The sequence below is a fragment of the Lasioglossum baleicum genome, chromosome 1, assembly GCF_051020765.1.
Source record: "Lasioglossum baleicum chromosome 1, iyLasBale1, whole genome shotgun sequence".
In the NCBI taxonomy this organism is placed as follows: Eukaryota; Metazoa; Arthropoda; class Insecta; order Hymenoptera; family Halictidae; genus Lasioglossum; species Lasioglossum baleicum.
Genome location: NC_134929.1, coordinates 11,723,887 through 11,749,122, shown reverse-complemented (window position 1 = coordinate 11,749,122; position 25,236 = coordinate 11,723,887). Strand labels below are relative to the sequence as shown.

Below are 25,236 nucleotides of genomic sequence, written 5' to 3'. Positions count from 1 at the left end.
TATTGACAGTCGCCCGCATTCTACCTCGATCGATCTCGTGCCTCGAGACTGCTCGAGACTCGAGACTGCTCGAGACGTCGCGCTTGCCTGGCCATGGCGTAGGATGATAAGTAGCGAGTGGTTCACTAGTGTTCACCTCGAATTCAGTTAACGGGAACATTGTTCGAAGTGGTTAGTGTTCGAAACAAGGGGAAGGGAAGCGGTCAATGCGACCGTTACCGCTGGTTGCCGCTGCATCGAAGAATGCAGATCCGCTGCAAACGATACGTTATCGGCGTCCACTGCCGGCACTCATTTTTCCAAGGAAATACAACGTACGACGGAACACGGTCACCGGTAACGAGGTGCCAAGGATCCTACGAGTGTACGACACGTCTCAAGTAAGTACCCTTTATTTAAGGTTAGCCTATACGATCCACCTGTCAACCGGCAAGTTAACCCTTCGCAGGGTTTGCTCTGGTTTGCTCCACGAGACACGAACTACACTTGTTTCCGATCGAACTGTGAACTAAAGGTTAAAAGGGATTAATTGATTACTTTCAAAAGATTTTTCATGAAAGATAACAGTATATTGTGTAATACCGATGTCCATTTACGCAGGTATTCTAATTCTAATATCGTAACATCTTTTGATATCGCTGGTCTACGAACTTACAGAAACGAGGAAGCTTTCGCCATGATCGCAATTAGCACAAGTTGTTGCGATATGTTCGATGTTAGTACAACATTGACTAGATTATGTATTATAAATTGCGGTTAACTAGACAAAAGAACAGAAAGAAAGATTAAAGGATACAGTACCAATGTGGTACTGATAGTAATAAAAAAAAAAAAAACAAAACAGATATATCGATTTATAACGTGCGAGTTTAACCGTTCAAGTTCCGTTACAGTTTAGCTGGTCCTGCGCATTGTGAAAGTACTTTTCCAAGACGAGTTAACTCGTCGGCCTCGATTTAACACGCTGAGCGATATAAATTTAGGGAAGTTAACTACGTCTTCATCGAGTGTCAATCGTTTCAATTACTGTTACGTGCCGACACGTAAATACGAACTCTTCTCGTATCGAGATTATTTCTCCAGTCGTAACCTCTTCATTGATGATTTATATAGTCCAAATTGAAAAAGATTATTCGGAACGACTATCGATTTATCTGAAAGGATGTACGCTAGAAATTGATCCGAGAAATCGTACTCGCTTTCGTCATATCGTTTCATGTTTATTTATTCATGAACACGTTTATTCATAAACTTGTCGAGTTACCATGATTGACGACGGATGTGTATCCTTTAGTAAGCTAACATTTCACGTGAAAGCATTCGCTAGGGATATTTGCGTATTCGCGTAAACGCTGCATCGTGCATCAGTTGCAAATTGCAAACATTTGAATTTAACTTACAATGCACGGACGTTCGTTCGTTCGTTCGTACGTTTCCACGTGCAACCGGTAACTCGCTGGGAAATTATTTTTATCTGGAAATTCACCGAGCGTAAAATTGGTCGGGGAAACCATACTTTTTAATTACGTAAGAAACCAGTGCCATCGGACAACGTGTGCAAAATTAAGTCAAGGCTTCACACGGAAATGGACCCGTTCGTGTTTATTCTTCGAATCCAATGACCCGTAACCGTGATTCTTCCACGACGGCCGGGAAGAGTACGAATGTTTTGCTTTTATGTAACCTTGATAGTAAACAGATGGGTTGAATGAAACAATTAATTTTCTAGACACGACCATGCGGCGTCCAAACCGTATATCAAATGGGAGAGAGGAAGCAGAATGACGACCCTGAAACACGATTCCAAGTAATATTAGATATCGGTGCTATCTATGCAAATACATTAGGATACATTTTCTAGGTGCGACGTAACAATACAGAAAGAGCAATTTTAACATTGGCAAGAATTACATTTTCTTATTTTTAGTCTCCAGTGTAAATGTGGTGGTAGGTTTTCGAACTTTTTCTTCTCTTTCTCCCATAGGAACTAATTTATATTTTACACATTTTGTGCTATACCCTATCATAAATCGTGTACAATGTATTCCGATAGATTTTTGAATTTTTTCTTAACTTTTCCTTCCCCCATAATATCTAATTTATATTTTACACATTTTGTACATGTGTTACGAATATAATAGCCTTTTCTGTTAAGACGGGTGCTGCGTGGACGCGGGTTCAACGCACGTCCAGAGATTTCACGTTGGGAGACACTGCTCGTAGAAATTGTAGACAGGAAAGTCTGGTTCCTAAGCACCTTTCTCTCGACCTCGCTTGCACGGTCACTAGACAGTGAGCCGCGGTCAGATAAGCACGATAAAACACAAGTGCGTCGGGGTTGGCACTTGTCGCATGGTTTCCGTATCTTCGAGATTTCCGACCGAGTGCCTCAACTGACCACCCGAAAGAGTAGGGAACGGTCTCTCGACTCTGTGACAATAAAAATCATTTATCGGGGCAATTGTTAACAGAGTCAGGACTAGGACGCGGCATGTGCGCGTTCTGTTTTCTCGCGTGGTCGTCGCGTAACCTCGAGGACCGTGAAACAAATCGTCAACAAAACTGTTACAAAATATTCTCACATGACAGTGTACCGAACAGTTTAATCTGATCTTCAGTGCTGATAGATCCTAGCAAACGATTTTCAGTGTCTAAAAATTACAAGGCTGTATTTGTTGATACATATTTCGTATCGTAGTTCCTTTTAACAACCTTCTGTGAAAGTGTCCTCACGCTTATGTACAACTATCTTACTCGGTTGGAACGAAAGTTCGTAGCGTTTTTAAATTGAAGTTCAAAGATATTCATTCAATAATATATTTTTCATTCTGTTCCATTACTTTTTGCCATTTTTCTGGTAACTTATCATGCTTTTTCAATAAACCTATTAACAAATATCTTAATTTCATCATATAATTATCTTTCGTTCCAACCAAATAAAATAGAGGATAAGAGCATCCTGTTTTGTTTAGTGATTCTCAATATCGAAAGTGAGTTCCAAAAGACAAAAACGTATCTAATGGAAACAATTGTTCGCTGTTAGTTTGTTGGATTAATTGATTAGAAGAGAGCGGCGTTCATTGATGCACCAGAATCATGAAACTGGATACACGACGCCGAGCTGAAAATGGTTCTTGTGAGTGGAAACTTGATAATTGAACTTGATGTTAAAGGGTATACTTGTTGTGCAACAAATCGTACGTCTAGCACGAGTGGGTGTATGTACGATAGTAATCGACGTACAGGGTGTATACATAAAAAGTAATGGTCATTCGTCCTAGGGGTGAATCTACACCTCTGGATCGATAGACATTTGTAAGAGAAACTTGCCGCAAAATCGTTTATAACAAAGAAAATTGTCGTTAAAATTAGTTTTTACATCAATACCTCCTACTCATAGAGAAAAGAAAAAGTTTGAAAGAAGCCACATGTCGCAAACAAATAGTTATTGAGATATAAGCTGTTAAAGTTCTTGCAAAATTTGATTGTGTAGAATTGTACTGTATATACAAAAGTCTCTACTACTACAGTCCACAGGACCGTGTGGATGAGACAGAACATGATCGTGTGCGTGCCTCAAGTCAAACGAAATTTAAAAGGACATTTGTCGCTAGGCCCGTACCAAGTGATAAAAAAAGAATACCTTATATCCATTGTTACACATAAGAATATTAATCCTCCATTATAAAATACTAATGTCAAGTATAAATATTTACTTACAAATTTTTCAGGATCTTCTGTTCCTCCGTCGGATCAAGTGGCCGAAATGGCAGAAACATTTGCAAGTACCTATACATACTTGACATTCGTATTTTATAACTATAACCCGGGATTACTATTCTTATGTGTAACAGTGGATATAAGGTTTTCTTTCATATTTTGCAACTTCTTTATGATCCGAATGGGCAGGGTACGATGACGTCGTACGGGCCTCGCGACGAATGTCCCTTTAAATTTTGTTTGCTCGAGGCTCGCACACGATTATGTTCTGTCTCATCGACACGGTCGGGTAGTATTTTGTCTATTATACGTATAACTCCAACTCAATCAAATTTTAAAAAACTTCAACAGCTTATATCTCAATAACTATTTGTTTGCGACATGTGGTTTCTTTCAAACTTTTGATGAATGGATGAGTGGACGGTGTTGATGTAAAAGTCAACTTTACCAACAATTTTCTTTGTTATAAACAATTTTGCGGCAAGTTTCTCTTACAAACGTCCACCGATCCAGAGGTGTAGATTCACCCCTAGGACGGATGATTTTTATACACCCTGTACAAGAGATATTTTAGAATGTCGTAGGTGTTCGTAAATATTGAAAGGTCTCTCGACAACTCTGAGGAGGCTTTGTTATTAGATGTTACAGAAATGGCAAACAAAAATACTCTCTGGTCTAAAAGCGTGGCGACACAGCCGCGGTTGGTGTGCGAAGTTATTTCAACACTGCTGGAGCCCTATCTTATTCTCTTATCGCCGCCTACTCCCGGAATTATTTACATTACAGAGGTCTATTTGTATTGCCGTTTCTAGTACAATTTTATTGAAATGTAAATCCTCATTTTACATCTAGTCAACATCTATTAAAATTTTCGAGTGAACGGCCATTTCTTGGGGAAATAATATATTAGAAATAGCACATCAACTTATCCGTGATAGTATTGTGTTGATTAAAAAAAGATGAAGATATTTATTCTGTTTTCCATTCTGTTCTCTCACCTTTTTCCATTTTCGAGGTAACTTATCTACAATTTATTAATGGTTTTAACTACTTTATCTATCGTGATTGTGGTAACGTCTAAATTGTTCCGAGAAGAGTGATAAATGCTACGGATGTTTTTGTCAACTGTTTTTCCTGTCTGCTAACATGTATTTTTTTTATTACGGACAGCAGAATATAAAAAACTACACGCCGACTGTATGGTTAATGACAGGATATTGCGAATAGCTGGTTGGCGAACACGCAGAGTGCAACATAATGAAAATTCCCCGATGTTATGAACTCCTTTGATCCGTGCGTTACGCTGTAGAATCCCGCAGATTGTTACACGTGCTAATAAAATTTGGCAAATAGGCGTCTCGCAGACGAATTACACCGATGACAGATTCTAGGGCATCGTCGCTCGTTGTTGCGAGCTTAACGGCGCGAGGCGATTTATTAGCTCGATCATGTTAGCGCATCATACTTGCTCCTTCACCGTGGATTCTTCGAATAGTTAACGGTGTGACGCGTAACGTACAGCTTTTCAAAACTACCTCTCTTTAGATTCTTATTAATAGACTGCGGATCTCTATGCAAAATAAAAATATTTTTCATTGATTGTGGAAAGCAGGAATAATATACAAATTGATTTCATCCCTTAACGACTTTGTTACATTAAAAGCAGCATTACAACATTCTTCAATTTCTTCAATTTTTTCCCATTTTATATTTCATCCAACCAATTTCTTCATAAGTGCATAAAGATCCGTAGTCTACTTATTAACATTTGAAGTTCTCAAGTGTTCACTTGAACGACCCTATAAATTTTTCAGAATTCTATAAAACCTTTTAAGACCTCTTCTAGAATTTTTTCGTAACGCATACTTCGCCGGGGAAAAATAGTAATCTTAGATAGCTATCGATTGCACTTACTTGAAGAACGCCAGTGGAGGAAGTTGTTGCCTTCAAGGATCAAACTTTTTTGCACATTGTCTGGATACTATACGCACTCTTAGAGGCCCGCAAGCATCTGAAGGGGGGAATAAGCATTTTACAGAAGTATAGTTTATTGACGATCACCGCGGGATGTTCAAAGATGACAACAACCAGTCGTAACGATCGTAATTTATTTATCGGTGGCCGTACGGTTTGCAACGTATGAACGGACACCCGATACCGCCTCGAACGGGAACGATCTTTCGAAAATAATCCGACCAGCGTTTCAAGCGAATTTTCACCGTAGAAATCAGGTTTTAAATAGATCAGACGATACCATCAGCAAGTAGGCTAGGGGTGCCCTGACCATGACTGCGGCCGCAGACGGTGCATCGTTTCGCGATAGAAGTGGTCGCGTCCTGGATGTTTGCCACGAAGAAAAGCCCAAGTAAAATTACCTGCCAGCCGCCGACCACTTTGCGTTCCCAGTCGAGTCTTGCAAAAATACTTGCGTCTGCGAACCTGAAAAATTTGTAGAACAACATTCACCTGTCAGTGGACGTAGACGCTACATGAATCACGCGTTTCTTGAAATACAATTCTTTACTTCTTTGTTGACCATAATTTTCTAGAAGACGAAAAAGATTTATATCTACTTTATGTCTATGTATTAAAATAGCAAAATAGAATTTTGTTTCGATTTATTTAGGAGACTTTCGTCTCGAGCGTGACCCGATGTTATAGCGCAAAGGGTTAATGCATCCCCTTTTTCCGAAAAGATGAAAATATTGCGAACTATCGTTTTCGTGAAAGTCGGATTACATCGTTACGTTTTACGAGCAGACGGTTATGCGAGTAATAAATGCGGATAGTAACAAATTGATTTCGGTGAGGCAGAAACACCGATTTATGTTCTCACTGATCCTCTCTTGGACATGCGTATGGTTGTCGAGATTTAACAGCGATCGTAATTCCTCGAGTTAACAGGAAACGATAAACCGGAAGCTATCAACAACACGCGATCATTCTTGCAAGAATCTGTTCGATTCGATCTGTTAGTATCATCTTTCGAGTGCCACAACTTCAATCTCTGGTTCTCAAAGTTTTTCGAGTTGTTGCTAATGAACGCGAAAAGTGTGAATATAAACCGTGATGCAGTTGGCAAAAAATTTTACAACATCGCGCCGCGGCGAGAAATGGGAAAGATGAGCTCAGTGTGCCACTCTCTGCGACTGTGTGACTAATCATGCTCCTGTTCTCGTTACGCCGATTTATTCACCAGATCAAGAATAGTAATCCTATAATAGTAATGCTATAACATAGTGGCGCAGAACTCTCGACGCTTGTCCTGCTAATCGCCGTATCTAACGCGACATATGTATTGAAAGAAAGATAACACAGTGCACTGGAACGTGCTAGAAAATAAAAGATACGCATTGAGAGAATCGAATGGAAATGTTACGCTTGTTCACGGAAATGAATTCTATTCCTTACGATTGTAAGCCAAAAAAGAATGGCCGTCGCTGAGCCAATAATTGATCAGTCCTTGTACACGTAACAAGATCATGATTCTTAAAAGAAGTGGCAAGATCTTGGTCATTAATCTACGTATGAGTTGTACATGTAGGTACATACAGCGATTAAGCTTGGCATAACAATTTTCAATCACGAAACCGGCTGTACATACATTTTACATACACCTACAAAAAGGTAAAGAAATATTGGACAAATAAGAACGTTGTGTGTGCACTATATGTATAAAAAATTCTTAAAACTTGTCACAGAGGGTTTTATTTGGGAGCCCTATATCGAATTGTCCAACCAAAAAACAATTTGGTTTGGGGGCATTTTTATCACGCTTATATTAGCTTGCCGAATTGTCGATGTTGTCGTTGTCGTTGTATGCGTAAAATCTTGTAATCGAATTTTAAATCACCTCCCGATGAGCTAGAGACTTGAAACTTTAAACATAGCTCAGAACTGAGTAACAATGCAATATTAAAAAAAAAACTGTGTCTGGGAGAAAAAAGATATTTTAATATTAAGTACGTCAATTAGTACGTCATCACGTTCAGCGATCCCCACTCCGCGCGCCAGCGCTCCCTACTCCATTACGCATTCTCACTCCGACTCATCCGCACTCCACTGACCCACTTCGCACCGAAGGAGCTTAGTGTGGTGTTCCGTTTATTCAGTTCCATTTCGGACAATTTCGGACTCCATCAAGAGACGTCGCGTCGTCTCTCGGAGTCATCCCTCATTCTATCTCGCGTATGTATTTCCATATTTTGCGTTTCTATATATTTTACTATTTCATACCAGTATTACTATATCTTGCGTTCCGTTTAAAAAAGACTAAAAAGTAGAAAATTAAAAAATATACAAAAAAACTTTAAAAACCACGCTTATATTAACATGCACTAAAAAGGAGAATATAATTTTTTTAGGCATCAGCGACTATAAATAAAAGCGTGGAGCGCCCACGAAGATTACGTCAATATAGTTTAGCGCTCCATGCTCTTATTTATAGTCACTAATGCCTAAAAAAATTATTTTCTCCTTTTTAGTGCATGTTAATATAGGCGTGGTTTTTAAAAAGTTTTTTTTATATATTTTTTCAACATCTTATCCGGCTATACCCTTTGAGATGTACATAAGAAATCTGCGAAAGAATAAATACAAAAATGGGGGTAAGATATGTAAAGACTCTTGCGGGAAATAGAAATGACAAATTCGAAATCGGCGCGGTCTCCCTCCAGAAAGTATATTTCCTTTAAATCTCCCGGAAGATTATAATTATAAGTCTCGTAATACTGTAAGAGCCGTGTGAAGGGCCGTGGTTCTATTTAAAAAAGAGATGGAAAAGAAAGAACGAGACCAAACTTACGTCATTTGAACGCGAATTCAGGGTGTCGGTTCAACTTACCCACAGATGGCCGAAGGCGTTCGGTGACTTTCGGTCCGTTTCGGTAACGCTCGGCGCCACTCGTCGCCGTTGTATCGCGGCGTCTTATTCAGTACTGTAGTGTCTCCCGTCGCTGTCATTTATTGCAATTCGCGTGCAACACGAAGTGACTCTGTTACAAGGATTCCACGACGACACACGGTGTTTCAGTTAACATGAATTTGTGATATCTGACAAGTGTTAATTCCCCGCTTCGAATATCCCCGATTTCGCGAAGTGTGAACAGAAAAAGGGATCGTTGATCTCCGTGATGAGTTCGCGCGTTCATCTGCTCGGTCCCCTCAGCGCCCTCGAAATGGTAAATATAATTTTGGATTTGCAGTTGCACGCTGACAGCTCTAATTTACATAATACATACACTCCTATATTTTTCGACCATGTGACACTCTTCCGAAATCTAACAAACATTTTCTATAGCAAACAATTTCTCGCAGTCGTCACACAATTGGACCAATCAGCTGTGCTCCGCGCTTTATTTTAATATCGTGTTCAGTTAAATGTAATTGCCATCGAAATAGAAAACAGCAGGCGAAGTTTGATGATACAATGCTTAATTGAATAGCAGTTGTCATGTTATGTATTATGTTGAACTTGTGATGTGGCATGTATCCGATTGTCATTCGCATTGTGTTTTTATTGGATTTATTTCTTTTTGCCTTGTTGCATTCGTGACTGACACAAGCGGCATGGTGGCACAAGGTTCCCGGGTAACTTATTATTCGCGTACCTACACAATGACGGGACGCGTCGGTCTAGCATATCGGACGAACGTAATCGTTTCGGTTGCCGGCTACGATTTTCTTGCGTTCTTCCGATTGCCTTAATCACGATTTAATTTCGTACCGCGAGCAACCGCGGGGACCTCTGCCCGCGTTCTACGGTCCCTGTATTTTTAGTGATACATATTGGCACGTATTTCTAAACGACGACGGGTTTACTGCAACGATCACCGCACGATGTAGACAATCTGTTGCGCTTTCGCTAAGACTGGAGATTTGTGCGCGCGCACCTAGTCACGTGATCTAGGACCCAAAACAAGTTTCCCTTCATGATCGATCATTCCCGATTGCAATTTTCCTATACACTAGGAAAGGTCCACGATAAATGTATTAAATGGGCACACATTTTCAGGGACAAAATAATGACACTGCTTCGGAGATAGTGGACGCGTCACTTTCTACATTACGTATAAGAAAGCTTAATTCAATAAAATGAAGCCCATCTTCTAACTTCAAATGCTAGAACAATTTTGCTACCTTCGTTACTCTCTTTTGTCGGTTTCGAATAAACAAGCTAAAAATTTACCTCTTTATGCGTTTTATTAATTGTTTACCATCGTCGCAATTTGAGACCGAGGGATAAATTGTATTGTGAGACAACGATGTACTGATAGTCGAAATGACTGGTTTCTAAATTTTTTATTTTCGCAATTACTGAAATTATGAAAATGTTTTCGTCGGAAACTTTCCAATGAAGTTATGTATTTATCGAAGCGCCTATTACGATAATAACTGTACCAAGTCAGAGTAGTTACAAAGCAATATATGTACATATACATCCATCGCATTTATAGAATATAACGACAGGGGTGTGTTTGCTGAATTAAGAAAGTACATTCTCTTGGTTCTATATTAAATTAGCACTAATCTGTGTCACGCGATCTCCGACCGATCGTTTATGGCGACAGACTGTCAAGGTTAAATCAAGATGATCAGTCACGTCGAAAAAAAACTGGCTTGTGAATGCAATCGCGTCTGGTCTGGAAACACAAATAAATCATAATCGTGAATAATTTTATGCACCCTTCGTGCTTTAATAAAAATCTCTCCTCCCAGAATCTAAAACCTCGAATTCTTCGGCGAACTATTTCGATCCAGATCTAATTTTTAAATTTCTTTCGGTATCGTTCGTTATCGGAATATAATTTTGAAATCGCACGTTTTTGTTCTCTACAACTAAAAATAGACGTTTATTTTTGGATATGTGATTCTTTACCGCTTCCTAGTACATTGACCCAGGGCTGAATCAAAAATACCAATTAATGAATCACTTCGACGGCCGTATCTGTTCGTTTTTGTATCGGACCACGAAAGCGGAACGTTATTTCCAGCACATGTCCCGATATCCGCGAATCACGGTCAATTAAAGACCGCGGGAAATGTATCATTTACGTAATGACGCGTGTAAATGAAGTAGAACGCTGCGCGTGCAACGCCCCCATTATTCGAATGGTTGTCAGCGGTTCGTTACATACCACCAATCGCGCGAAGTTCACACACCACACCATTAAAGTTTAAACAGAACAATAATACATATATACTTTTCCTAATTTCGTCTTCAAAAATCTCAAAACCTCAAAAACGACAATACGTTTCCAATATTTTCGGAATTTTTTATTTAGACTTTATTGACACAATAATCTGCCTCACTATTTTAAATGCCAACGAGCACGTTGCATGCTACACCAATGCCCATAAAAGTCACACAGGATCCAAATAACTTGTTTAAAAATAGAGAAGACAAAGTTTATTATAACAATGATTTTTGTAACATTTTTCTCACCTATAGGTACTATAGTAGATCCCAATAAAAGTTGGCTTCCTTAATAGATTATTTAAAAAAATGGTATGGGTCATATCTTCAAAATAAGAACTTCATGGAATTGTTCGCATATGTGATAAAATAATTCGTAGGAATCTTATCTTCAGCAATTAACAGGTCGTCAAGATATTTCTTACTAATTACGCTGATAATTAAAACTTTCAACCCGGAATCAACTCTGAATTGCATGGCACTTGTTGTGTTTTATCTTAACATTTGTTTCCTTGCGTTTCGCCGAAGTGTACCATAAACACAAAGGAAAACAATCATTGCCTAGGACTATTTTCAGTCAGCCAATAGAAAGTGAATCGAGATTTCGCAGAAATCGAAAGTTGCCGCCAGTCAAGGTCAGGTCAGCCAACCTCCCGGTTTTTGCGTGTGAATTCTAATATACACATATATTTGCTAACACCATTCTTAGCGCGTTTGCATATGGTATTTTCCATTTACAAGCATAGCGATGCTATACATACTAATGAGTTCACTGGTCTCGGGTAACAGTCAAGTGTCTCATGAATAAACAACCTGGAGAATTGAAATTGGTAGCCCTAGCAGAGGGGGAAGGTCCAAAGAGTCATCAATGAGAACCGGTTTTTCTTTAGATTTGGAAATCCATGATAGGTCCGTGTGTTTCGTTAACAACTTCCCGACAAGGCTGCGAAGAACATTTTCGCACAGAAAAAGTTAGTTCGAATGACCTCAAGAATCACCCCTTTTAAGGACACATATTTTTGGGACACTCTGGAAAATGGGAACGTTCTAGGTCGGAAGAAATGTTTGGTGTTATGATGTTAATTATAATACAATAAAATATAGCAGATTTGCCCTAAATGGTATTTGTTTTGACTGTTGCAGCGTTGGTCAGAAACCCGCAAGAATCGAGCCTGATGTCCATATGGTCGACAAGCACTGGACGCAATTCAGTGTTTGGCGCGGAGGGCGGAGCGGTACTCCCCTCCACGCAGCTGCCGATCCACGTACACGTGGCGCGAACACATCTACGCAACGTTGACGGCCACTGCTACCACAAGAGGTTCCACGACTGTCAGGTCGGTAGCAATCCCTCATTCTTTTGAAAATCTCGCCGCACGTTTCCCCTCGTTATTAGACTGCGAAACCTCACTGAAAATCACGCACAGCCCGTCACAAGAATTCTCCACACACCGGCTTCATCTGCTGCGTTCTAACAACCTTCCTTCACACATCCACATTTTCATTTCTTTAACTACTTAAATCCACTAAGCGAGAATACGTTGTGCCCACCATGTTACACGAGCCGATTAATTTTTTATTTTTTTCCTTGGTAAACTCGCTGTTTACATTCAATAGATCGCGATTAGGAAAGAGGATTGGATCCAAACGTTCACGCAACTACAGTGCGTATCGCACCACGGATGCGTCTCGTTACGAGAATAGCCTGTTTAATTTACCTACTTTACTTGGCTCAGTTTATTCAATTTTGTATCCATATCATTTATTTGTCATCGCCGATTATAGATCCGACAATTTTTTCTTGGAATTCTCGATCTTGGTCACCTTTTTCCTTGCACATTGTTATTCTTGTGCGAAGCACCGCTAGCACAATGGCGTTAATATTTCCTGCAATTCTCTCCGCTTTATGTAAGTGAACTTCGCAGACAGAAGTTGTTAAGGAGAGATAATTAACTGATCCGTAATTGTGGGATTGTGGGATTGTGGGATCCGTAGTTGTGGGATCCGTAGTTGCGCCGAGCCATTAGCGGAGGCGCAGTTTATCAGCCCGGATTAATCTTATCCGATGCTGCCAAGGATTCCGCAGAAATGAGATGCAAATTTTTTCAAAAATCCTGTTTCACTCATCCTACTACGGATAATAAAAAATCTTTTCGGCCTTGATATTTCCAAGAACCAGAGTAGCTGATTTTGCAACCGTCCTGGAAACACACTTTCTAAAGCTCTTTGCTTGAGCCAGCACTAGCTCGGACAAAACCATAATCTTTTTTACACAACAAATTTTCTTATCTAGGTACAAACATGGATAAACACAGCCATAATGTTTAAAACTGATACATTTATTAGATTGTGTGAAAGAATTCTTTGAAACAGGGCTGGGTAAAATTTGAAATACATAGCTTGAAACTTTGAAATGATAACTATTTCTTTATGTAATCGCTATTTAAAAAAAAAAATGTATTTGCCAAATCTTGTGTCACTCGAAATAATAAAAATATTCGTTTCTATGTATTTATTTTCCCCAGCCCTGATTGTCTTAAGATTAGACCACAACTTCTTAAAAAATTGAGTAAACAACGGTGTAACCTTCAGACGGCTTTGGAAGAAGAAGTATGTTTATCCTTTCGTGTTGTCACATCTGTTACCTTTTTAACACTTGTTTTGACGAGACTTGCATCCCCATACGAACGCACATGCATACACATTCACGCATACGCGCACATGAATAGGGAAAAATTCAATCCACCGAGAATGCCTCACAGTTAACTTTATTGTTGCGTTATCTGTAACTGTACAATTATGTTTTCTTGATTGATCGATCAAGTATAACTTGATGTCTATATTTTCTTCTCGCTCGGCAGATCTCTCGCATAGACGATGTATCGGTGTAACTTGGTGTAACCGGGGACCTCGTCCTCTAAATCCACGCTAAGCTTTCGCATACAGTTCTTCACGTTTCCGCTCGGCGCCCATTTGGTTTTGATCAGGTCCGCCCCGGTTGGCACCGGCTTTGCTATCCACTCTTGGTACGTGTCTTTTTTTTTTTACGTCCCTGTATATACATATACACACGCCCACGGCAGCGAGCACGTCGAACATCACCGGATACGCAATTATCTGGAAACAATTTTTTTTGTTCTCCTCCTCTTTCGTCTTTATTCTTTCTTTTTTTTCTTTTCTTTCGCTCCAACGAAGGCTCCGCGATCGACGGTGCAGCCTGAATACGGCGACGTATGAACACAACTGTTCTCGTTGTATCGCGCCACCAAGCCACGGATATATAATATGTGTATCTATGTTGATGTCTCTTTTAATCGACGCCGGAAGAAGACTGATATTGCGTAATCGATGCTTCCATATGCCGTTATCAGAAGTTCAGCGTTGCGATTTTAGAGCAGAATGATCGTGTGCTGGTGGTGCTGTGCACACTCAAGTGTTCAAACCTTAATTCCATTCGAGCCGTAATTATCGGGTTGGAACGAAAGTTCGTAGAGTTTTTAAATTATAATTTAACAGTATAGATCTATTGAGAAAGACCAAGCTTGAACACATCTCTTAAAATAATATGAAAAATTTTTCGTTTAACACTAGCTTTAGGTGCAAGAATATACAGGGTGTCCCAGCTAACTTGACCACCTTGAATATCTTTGTTGTTTTTAAAGATACGTCAAATGTCTGAAGGACAAAGTTGAATGGTAAAATGGGGCTCATAAGATACCAACAACATTTTTTTACATATAATTTTTTTAGAGATATGAAGGTCACCTTCGTTTTTTTTTAAATGGAATGAGGTATTTTTTAATACATCAATCGATGCAGCTGGACATTCGTTATAAAAAAGTACTAACCTATGTATGTCGAAAAGTTAGTATGTAGTTAGGAGATATTTCAATTTAAATAACTAAAATACCATTACTGTCGTACTAAGACGTTAGTGTTTACTTACTTATGTAACGTCTTAGTACGACAATAATGGTATTTTAGTTATTTAAATTGAAATATATCCTGACTACTAACTGCATCGATTGATGTATTAAAAAATACCTCATTCCATTAAAAAAAATCTCATAAAAAAAATTACACGAAAAAAAATTTGGTTGGTATCTTATGATCCCCATTTTACCATTCAACTTTGTCCTTCAGACATTTGTACCTTTAAAAACAACAAAGATATTCAAGGTGGTCAAGTTAGCTGGGACACCCATCAAAATTTTTAACCATTTCTAAAATAATTAATATTCAAAGGAATAAATTTGTTGAATAATTCCGCTTGAATGCATCTTTGCATAAAACTTAACTGCATTGTAAACTCAGTGTTAAGGGATAATGTTAAATGTTCGTTCAGACTTGGACACGCTGTAATGCCGGACACCGGTGACCCACGCTACGCGACGAAAGCGTTCGCAGTCTGACACCGGTATCGAATGTGTTAACAGTGTTTTTAATGTTTTGAATGCCCGAATAGCGTAGTAAGCATCTTACAAATTGTTCTGTTGACTCGAGGCGGATTAGTTAACGTTATCGTATTGCATCGCTTGGTAATCTGCAGTGGAGCAGCTTAATTGGATGGCACAAGTGTTGTGCCACTGTGCTCGTGGGAAACCAACGAGCTGCTCCCTATTAATTGGTTAAAGTACTGTATTCGGGTTATACGTAGTGGCTTGTGCTATCAGCCAAATACATACTTAGGGCTCTCGCACCCTCTACCAACTAATACTCTCTCATTTTTGTCCGGCAGTCGAAGATGTCGCAATCGGGAGACGGCCTTCACACGCCGGGTTATCTCTCCTGGAGGAAGCTGCAACTAAGCCGGGCGAAACTCAAAGCATCGAGCAAAACGTCCGCCCTACTTTCTGGTTTTGCCATGGTATATACGTACATATTTTACTTCTCTCGCACGTTCTTTGCATGTTGTAACATACACTAATGCCCCGATATACATACGCGGATAACTTACATGGACTCGTTGATCTCTCGCTGAGAAGAATAGCGAGTGTACCGCGAAGTGATTTACAGCGGCTGTGCAAAGTATTCGTACGCCTCTTGAAAACGAACAACTTTTCCAAAATTGCACCCAACAGCTCGAGTTTTTTTGAGACGTTAGAAGGATTCGTCTACAATTTCTTTTTAAATTGTTATTGGTCGCAATTACGAAGGAAAAAGTAAAGGTCACGATATTTAAATTTCTTATCTGTGCCTGTAGTGAAAATTTGAAATATGTATTTTGTAAATCTAAGTAAGTTATATGTATACATGTTTAATAGAACTAAAAGATTTAATAAAACATAAACCTTGATCGATCTCGATGAAACTTTGTACAAGTATATAACTTACTTAGACCTACCAAAGGTACCTTCGCTTTTTCCTTCGCAATTGCGACCAATAACAATTTAAAAAAAAATGATTTACACATTAGCTAGTAAACTAATCCTTCTAACGTCTAAAAAAACTCAAGCTGTTGGGTCCAATTTTGGAGAAGTTATTCGTTTTTAAAAGATGTATGAATAGTTTGTGTACACCCACTGTATATGTAGTAAACCGGTAGACTGTATTAGTGAATACTGGCAATTCACAGTAAAATTTCTTGATCGTAGGTCGCCATGGTGGAGGTTCAGTTGAACTCGCATACAAAGGTTCCACCCGAGATGCTTATTGCATTCGCCGTGTGCACAACGCTACTGGTAGCGGTCCACATGCTGGCCTTGATGATATCAACGTGTATTCTACCGAACATAGAGGCGGTTTGCAATCTCCACAGTATCAGCCTGGTGCACGAGTCGCCCCACGAACGTTTGCATTGGTACATAGAAGTAGCGTGGGCGTTTTCCACGCTGCTGGGTCTGCTGTTGTTCCTCTTGGAGATCGCCATACTCTGTTGGGTGAAGTTCTACGACTTCTCTGAAGTGGCCGCCTGGTCCGCTTGCATAGTGCTGATACCAGTGTTGATAATATTTCTCGCGTTCGCGATCCACTTTTACCGCAGCCTTGTCGCTCATAAGTACGAGGTGACGGTATCCGGTATCAGGGAACTGGAGTTACTTAAAGAACAGATCGAGTCGACGGATATCGAGGGCAGGAACGGGGTGAACTTGTTGCAGACTGGCGTGACGCACGTGGTATGAGCCCCCGTTGTACAGTGTCTTTATCATGATACAATTACTCTCAGATTGTGATATCCTCGCGTAGAGGAACCATATTGTGGTGAATCTTCGATAACGCGGCTGCTACTCTATCCCCTAGTAGCATTTATGGTTGGCATTTTGTTGGACCAAACTGCGAGTTTATATCCATAAATAAGAAAACAAAAGAATCAATTTGGAATGTAATCTTTCTATTATATAAAATAGTTCTGTGTCGTTCTGTCACGCAAAAGTTCCTTCTGACGGGAATCGAAAATTTAGCGACGTGACAGTGTGTATTTTTCACGGTGTCGGGGGGGTTGGTGTGTGAAGCGAACAGAGGGCGGAGCTCCCCAGTAATTAATAAATTTTTAGTCGTAGTAACATTGATTGGGCCAATGTAGTATTATCATACGTAAATTTCTTGTTAATTATCCAACCATACCAATTGTGTAGGCTCACCGTTGGATACTCGTTGGCAGATAGTCATAATTTTTCATCGACGGCCCTATGTCACCGTTGGCTGACCATTAATGTTATTAGGGTAATTGTAAATATTGAAATAAAAACCGGATAAGAAAATAGCGTGAAAAGTCGTTAACAATATTACCATATATAGGATTGTACGGAACGCGATTGTAATGTGACCGCGAAAGACTTTGGTCGTTTGATCCTAAGCGGTTCAGAAACTCGCGTTGCGTGCAATTTGAAAATGGAACATCTATAAGGGATTTGCGTCACCGGGTACACGCTTGCTTGAACACGGGCGCGCATGCGTCGGTAAATCGCGACATTTAGGAGGCCACGATTTACAAAATATCATCGTGGAATATTCTAGAATATTCCTCGAAAGAATAATAAGATATTGTTTCTTGCGACATGACGAGCGTGTTGAATGACAGGAACCGAATCACTTCCTTGCGAGCGAACGATCGAACGCACCCTACGGCCGATGCCGTCGACCATCCTTATACGTACATCCGAGAGCGTCGTAATTTCTATTATTGTTTCCCCCGTTTATCCGATGCATTGTACAGTTGAGGGTAGAGAAATAGAAGTCTCAACCAAGGCAGCACTGTAGACGGAAGCTGGAAAGATAGTACCTGAAAGGAATATAGTTATTAATGTAGTTTAGGTAAACATGGATTCGATAATAGCGGCGGAACCGTTGTCCCGGAAAATTTTCCTGGCTTCGCGACACCCTTCAGGTCTAATTTTATTTGCTCTCCGTCCGTTACCGAACTTCCATTCGCTATTTCGCTACCATCAATTGTTCAAGGTTACTAGACAGAACCAACCGTTTAGCTAAACGCTCTAAAACACATTCCCTTTCTCGCGTAGCGACTTAAGTGTATCGGGTACCGATAAGCAGTGTGTGTACTGCTGATGTATCGCATGTTCCGTAGCTCTCAAGACCGGCGGTCGTGAATGGGAATAATCTTATGATTTATCGAGTATGCGTGACTAGGTCGTGTCGAATGTACTTATCTTTGCTGAATACGTGCCTGTTCCGCGAGATCTTTTTATTCCGCGGCTCTCTTGGTTTCATCGTCTGACTCGCGTAATAGCCTGACGCTCAAACAAGTTTTCCAAGCACTACAGTACGTGCACAGAGGCGCGCTAAAGAAACTCGCTGTTACGCGTGTTACGTTTACACGATTTACATCGTACTCCTTGCGCTTGTACTTGATGATCATACTGCCCACATTGTTAAAAACGAAAAAAGAAGAAACAAACGAATTCATTATGCAGTGGCAATTTAATTATACATGATTTGTATTTAATGCGAACGGCCGGTTTATACGTATATTATGTTCATACACGAATATATACTAGCGGCGCTTTTGCCAAAATAAATCGTATAAGTAAGGTTCAACGCGTTCTTGTTTACAAAACTGACTCTAAGCAGGGACACGTGTTCACTGACACGCATATGTTTGGAATTATACGCCTCGGTGGTCTCTTGCATGTAGGTAATGGCGTTTCTTCTTCTCCTTCGTCGTCATTATCATCGTCAATTTCACACGTGTATTCGGGTTCATCGTCTTCTGCCAACTCCACCTAGTACACGAGTTGTAATCACCGTAAAGCACTTGAAAGAATTTGCTTATTATTATTACTACTACAGATGAACTATAGGAAGACTCCAATATCCAACGTGTTTTTTTAAGAATATATTGGTATTGGGTCCTACATCTCATCTCTGTTATTATAGTACTGTTTACTCGTGGAATAGGATACGGTGTCGGGCGAGGAGCCGACTGACGCCAGTAGATGTCGGACATAACTCCACTTATGCATGAATCGTTTACCCATATACCAACTTGTTTCTGTCCCGTGATAATGTGATAAAATACGCCGTGACCTTCTTTTTTTCCCGCAACAAACTCACCCTTGTATCTATTCCCGTTGACTGTAAAAATGTAGAAGATATTACCATATTGTTTATACATTACGATTAGTAGTCTTTAGCCGAACATGTTTTCTATTCACACATTTAACATATACTCCCACGCCATTGTACAGGTCGTCTCTCCAGCAACCCTCATAGTAATCTCCATTGCAATACCATATACGACCATAGCCGTGCCGTTTATTCTGGTAAAAATGGCCTTCGTAATAACTGTCGTCTTCGTACCAACTATACCCAAAGCCATTCTTTTTTCCATTAATCCACTGACCAGTGTAAAGTTTTCGAATAGTGCCGTCTGCCGGACGTCCGTAAATCTTACTCAAAGTACCAATACCGTGTTTCTTGCCATTAAACCAATCGCCCTCGTATATAAATCCATTTCTGCGGTATGTTTAACGAATTTCAAGCATTATTTTTAGAGATCTGGTAGTTTAAAAAAAAACGGTTATTCTACCATCAATCGTGTCAACGATAATAATCGTAGCAACAGTTTTACCTGTCCAACTGATTACCCTTGCCCTCTTTTTTATCGTCTCTCCATTCTCCTTTGTAATAACCTTTGACAAGTAATTTGTTTCTAGGATCAAAAATGGCATGCCGCCAACCATTCCTTTTGGAACTGTCTATTTTACGTTTAGTGTACGATATTCGAATTGGTTTTAAGAAGGGCATCGTAAATTCATTCGTTTCTAAAATTATAGCAGCTTTGTGCCAGTTTACATCATCTTTGATTAACGTCAAAGCATTTTACACATACAGTGTTATCGTAATGCCAGTAAGAATATCGTCGTTCTCTTAACAGTGAATTACTCTGTTCATTTTAATTTTTACGTTGTTCAAAGTCGCCGCGAACATCAAAAGTGAATACAAATTTGAGCACTATCCACGTTCGCAAAATCGCGCGTATCCCCACTCCTGGGGCGTTGCCAACCTCACCTCGGCACGTTCTGCTAGTTATTGGCAGTGTCGCCAACGGTAAAAACCTGTGCTGCTATCAGCTGCTATCTATCGGAAGCGTTTACTTTATTTTTATTTATACGCGTACATATATTATATATGCAAATAATATCCTAACTTACATAATAGTCATAATATACACGAAATTCATAAACATTTTAAAGTTTACAGATGAAACACCTATTTGGGTAAAGTAAAAACCAACTGCATGTTCTAAATTCTAAACGTTCAGGATCGAGTATCAGATATTTCAAGATGTTCTCTTCTCATTGCGGTATTTCAATTTTGCCATCCGATAAATGTTTCCGAAGGTAATAATGATTAAAACTAAGGAATTTCGTACGATACCCTATACTGTTTCACACGTAATTAATAAAACCCGAGAAAATTTAAATGTGCTCGATTGAACGCAAGTTTGAAGCGCCCCTACATTACCCGCATTACCCTTGTTGTTGCGTTCTTGAAACTCGCCGAGGCTAAAGCATCGTATTTTTTTTAAGTGAATAAGTAGAAGGGAAAGGTTTACGCGCGAACAAACCCTGTATCTCGAAGAAACGATTTCATCTATAATCTATGTGATCGTGCCAGCGTCGATAGTGTTTCCATGAATTCTACAATCACTATCGGAGATACCGACGAAGAGGTGATTGATTTGGATTCAAGCCAAGACATCACCATCAATGCTGACAATGATCAAAGTGAATGTTCGATTGACAAAAACTCGTTGTCGAACGACATTGCGAACAAAACGGATACCGCGAGTGAGAATGCGGAGGACAACAAAGATGTTTCTACATCTCAAACCTGCGACAACACAAGCGCATCAAAACCACTTCTTAAGGTTATGTTCCGGGACAACAGTATTTCACGGTGAGAAACTGTTTCTCATTTTCTGCCGAGTGAATTTCATCGCGATTTGACGATCAGTTGATAACGGCGTCTGTTTTCACATTGCTACTGCTTGTACTTACTACAATTGCACGATCGTAGCTCGAATAATGCTCATTGTTTACTCATAATGGATCATCAAACATCAGTGCTCATATATGTACATTCAAATTTAAAAATATGTATAGATTACTATCAGTATTAATAGATGTTGTTTTTATGTCTTTCATTCGATTTTCCAGGCAATACAGTAAACGTATAAAACAATTCATCGAAGAATTGATCCCTTCTATGGTAAAGTGTCATGAAAGCGATGATAGTTTGACATTAGACATATGGGATAACGATGTATGTTCTACTAGCCAGTCCGCTGAATTTACAACAGAAAGCGAAGACAGTCAAGACTTGATATGCGACACGTTGTTTATGGTAGACACGCAACCGAAGCTTCAAGATGATTTTGATGTTCCAACGTATGGGAAGGTTTGTTTAATAATGATGTTGAAAATTGACATATAAGAAACGAAAAAAAATATCTAACTAATTATTGTAATTTATATATTATAGAAGTATGAAAACGCATTTGAGAAAACCAAACCACAAGCAGAACCAGTTCCAAAAGTTTTGCGTTCACCAAAATTAACTTGTTTTAATTGTCTAGACAATCATAATTTACGAGATTGTCCAAAACCACGCGATCAAACTGCGATTAATAAGAACAAAAGAAATTTTGGTACGAAGAGTGGGAATTTGAGAGCTCTTAGGTATCACCTAGAAGATGACCAGAGGTTTGGTCATTTTACTCCTGGCCAATTAAGTAGTAATTTACGTAAAGCCCTAGGTCTCAGAGAAAATGAATTACCCTTACATATATACAGGTAATTATTATCTTTCCATCAAATGATCATTCAATTAGAAGAAAATCATTAACGCTTCTTATGCTTTTTATATGTTGCAATGCTCGTTGCAGAATGAGGGAACTTGGATATCCCCCAGGATGGTTGGAAGAAGCATGCTTGCAACATTCTGGTATATCGTTGTTTAATTCGGACGGCGTCGCAGAAGACGATTCTCATGTAGAACCAGGCGAGCTTCTCGAATCTGGAGACAGAGATCAATACGATATAAAGAAGATATACGATTTCCCTGGTTTTAATGTAGCGCCTCCACCTGATACTCGAGATGTAAGCAACTTACAGTTACGACAATTTAATGAATGAAAATACTGTACTTTCCTAAAGCTGATTTGGTGGAAACTTACTACAAATGATAGGAAAATGGACAATATTGGGTATCACCGATGCAGGCTGTTCATAGCAAACAAACAATGTTAACGATGCTCAAAGGGAAAAAGGCGGACGAAGGCTATAAAAGGAAAAAGCTGAAAACGTGTAACGATGATTTTAAAGGCAATCCGACACCAGAGTCCACAGAGATGGAGATAGAAGATGTAGAAGGTATAGCTTCTTCGCCATTTATAACACCCTGTATAACATTGCTAGTTGAGATACCTGGAGTTTTTAATCGTGCAAAACATTTTCCTTTTTAATAGAGGGCGTAGTAGAGTGTCTACCTGTTAATGGACTTTTTGTACCTCCATTACCACCAGAATCTGCCACAAAGCCACCCGAACCACCACTCCCGCCAGCACAAGTCTATGAAGATTCAGATTATCATTCGCAAGAAATACAATCACCGGTATAAAATAATAATAATATTTTTCCAAGCGAATATTTCCTTAATTTAGTAAAGACAGTCACTGTAAAATTAAAAATTTAGGTACATAAAATGTTACAGGAAAGCAGTGCATCACCTTTATCTCGTGCGTATTCACCGTCATTGTGCGACTTGGAAAATATGAAGAAACGATTGCTCGTGGAGCTTCACGAATCGAGTTCACAGTCAAATTCTGATGATTTGTCGAAAAGTAATGCTGCGGATTCTACGTCGAAGTCAAAGACGACGATGCCACCGCCCAATAATGAAACGACTCCAGAATCGAGTAAAAATCGAAGAAATTCGATGAACTCAAGCCAAGGGAGCGTAATGTCGGTAGATCTAGGTACGCCCATTTTACAAAGCACTTCTCCGTATAGCAGATTACCGTCGTCCGAGAAATTTTCCAAAGATATTTGTGACGTGATCAACTTCGAGAATTTGCCCGATTCCACAGGTAAGTACAAACAGATGACTGGGGTTTTGCAGAAAGTAAGAGTTACTTTGGCAAAGCTTCAACAAGAATGACTTTAAAGAACTTTAGTTAGAATTTATAACTCGAAATAAGTTATTCATTTATCTCATGAGTATACGCTTTCTTTTTTGCATAATAGTTTGAATTCTTTCAAACATAAAAAGTTTCGAAGCATAATATGTACATCGTAAATAGGAACATTTTTATCATTAATATCACAAAATCTTGCGCTTCTGTTGATTACACATGGATTGTGTAAAAGAAGGATTATTCAGAATATTATATATCTAATAATATAAGTAGACTGCGGATTTTATCCATTTTTTGGAGAAAATGAGCAGGTGCAAATGATTTAAGAATGCCTATCTATTATTTTCAGTTTGTTATAATAACTAAAGTAAGAATGAAATATCTTCCTGGACGCAGCCTTTTACAATTGACCCAGACAATTTTTATTTCGCATAAAGATCCGCAGTCTAAATATAAGTTATCAAAATATTTTCATTAATTTCTATATTATAATTATACTCTGCAATTAGTATATTAAATCGTGTAATAGTATTTTATGGAGCATAATGTAGTTACTTTTTTCATGGGAATACGAGGAATTTCTAGAAAAATACAATCGTCCTTATAATTAGTCGTCGCGATTAAGTGGCAAAAATACAAAAAAGGAAATGAATTTTTTAACCAAATTTGGGATTGTCTCACTTTTCAAAAGTACAAATATATAGTATTTTTCTATTATTACTGGCATTTTTCATATAATATGCGTATACGTATGTGTATAAACTTCTACTCGATAATTAATCAACAATTCAAAGTGTAATTTTCAGTTACGTACATCTCGGAATTTCTGCCTGCACTTGTTAAACATTTCGTATTTCTATTCGTTCATGTCGATAAATATCATCATGCCATTATAAAGTCTGTAAACATAAATGATGATCGTAAATTTCGTAATTAAAAAATATAATTTTTTAGAATCACCATTATTGATTCATGTATATATACATATGAATAGATATTTTAAATATACTGTAAATTATAAGCCAAAATTACTTGTTCTTTTCTATTTTTATACATGACCGTTTAATTTCTGGTTTTTTCCACAAGTAGATCCGTAGTAAATTACTTACCAATTTTTAAAAGAAACTGTACATATGTAAATAAAGTATAAATTTGTTTCTGTAACAACAATAATTCATAACAGAAGCACTTGGTTAATGCAATTGAAATGTTCGCGTTTCTTGTTATCCGATCTATGTACATATATGAAAATCATCTATTTCTCATACGGCCGCATAATACAATAATATGAAGATGTTGAAAGAAATTATGAAAAACCAAAAGAATGCAACTATTAAGAGAATTACCAAAATTTATGTAAAAGATACAGGCAGTTATGTTTTATTGCAACAAACACATTGAGCATAGATTTTCATGCTTTATGCGTTATCTGTGTATTATTAATGCTGCGTAATTATTTACAGATTCATATTATGTATATTTTCATGTTGCGAAATATAAGTAGCGACATATATGCATACATCTAAGTTTGTAAATATTACTTCCTTGGTAATTAATTAGAATATAATAATCGTTAAGTAAATGAAAATGTACATTAATGTTCATCGGAATAATAATAATAATGCTGTATTTTTCAAAAGTAAGGAATTAAAAATTTAAGAGGAATTCACGTTTCCGCATATCCTACTTTTTACGAAAAGGTGTAAGAAAGTGAACACAGTAC

At 38.6% G+C, this 25,236-nt stretch overlaps 3 protein-coding genes across 7 annotated transcripts; 2 read left to right on the top strand and 1 right to left on the bottom strand.

The window, feature by feature from the left end:
• The first annotated feature begins 447 nt into the window (after positions 1 to 447).
• LOC143207828 (calcium release-activated calcium channel protein 1) lies at positions 448 to 18,910 on the top strand. 3 transcript variants are annotated; one of them, XM_076421672.1, is made up of 5 exons: positions 448 to 2,769; positions 2,973 to 3,136; positions 12,059 to 12,252; positions 15,654 to 15,782; positions 16,510 to 18,910. In XM_076421672.1, the coding sequence occupies exons 2-5, from the start codon at positions 3,097 to 3,099 to the stop codon at positions 17,035 to 17,037; spliced, it is 891 nt and encodes a 296-aa protein (XP_076277787.1). In that variant the 5' UTR covers positions 448 to 2,769; positions 2,973 to 3,096; the 3' UTR covers positions 17,038 to 18,910. The 3 variants fall into 3 exon arrangements, with proteins under 3 accessions (XP_076277787.1, XP_076277777.1, XP_076277767.1); XM_076421662.1 differs by having other exon boundaries at positions 448 to 3,136; XM_076421652.1 differs by lacking the exons at positions 448 to 2,769; positions 2,973 to 3,136 and adding an exon at positions 8,920 to 11,966.
• Positions 18,898 to 20,863, bottom strand: LOC143207837 (MORN repeat-containing protein 3). The gene is given in 4 exon segments (XM_076421683.1): positions 18,898 to 19,095; positions 19,260 to 19,447; positions 19,530 to 19,870; positions 19,944 to 20,863. Coding segments are annotated over 4 exon segments (879 nt in total). The 5' UTR covers positions 20,120 to 20,863; the 3' UTR covers positions 18,898 to 18,921.
• On the top strand, positions 19,770 to 25,173 carry LOC143207682 (zinc finger CCHC domain-containing protein 8 homolog). Of its 3 annotated transcripts, XM_076421410.1 has the most exons (8): positions 19,770 to 20,715; positions 20,905 to 21,274; positions 21,535 to 21,775; positions 21,860 to 22,170; positions 22,263 to 22,476; positions 22,566 to 22,749; positions 22,845 to 22,990; positions 23,072 to 25,173. In XM_076421410.1, exons 2-8 carry the CDS (start codon positions 21,009 to 21,011, stop codon positions 23,534 to 23,536), a joined length of 1,827 nt encoding a protein of 608 aa, XP_076277525.1. In that variant the 5' UTR covers positions 19,770 to 20,715; positions 20,905 to 21,008; the 3' UTR covers positions 23,537 to 25,173. The 3 variants fall into 3 exon arrangements, with proteins under 3 accessions (XP_076277525.1, XP_076277533.1, XP_076277515.1); XM_076421418.1 differs by having other exon boundaries at positions 19,770 to 21,274; positions 23,090 to 25,173; XM_076421400.1 differs by having other exon boundaries at positions 19,770 to 21,274.
• Positions 25,174 to 25,236: the final 63 nt, after the last annotated feature.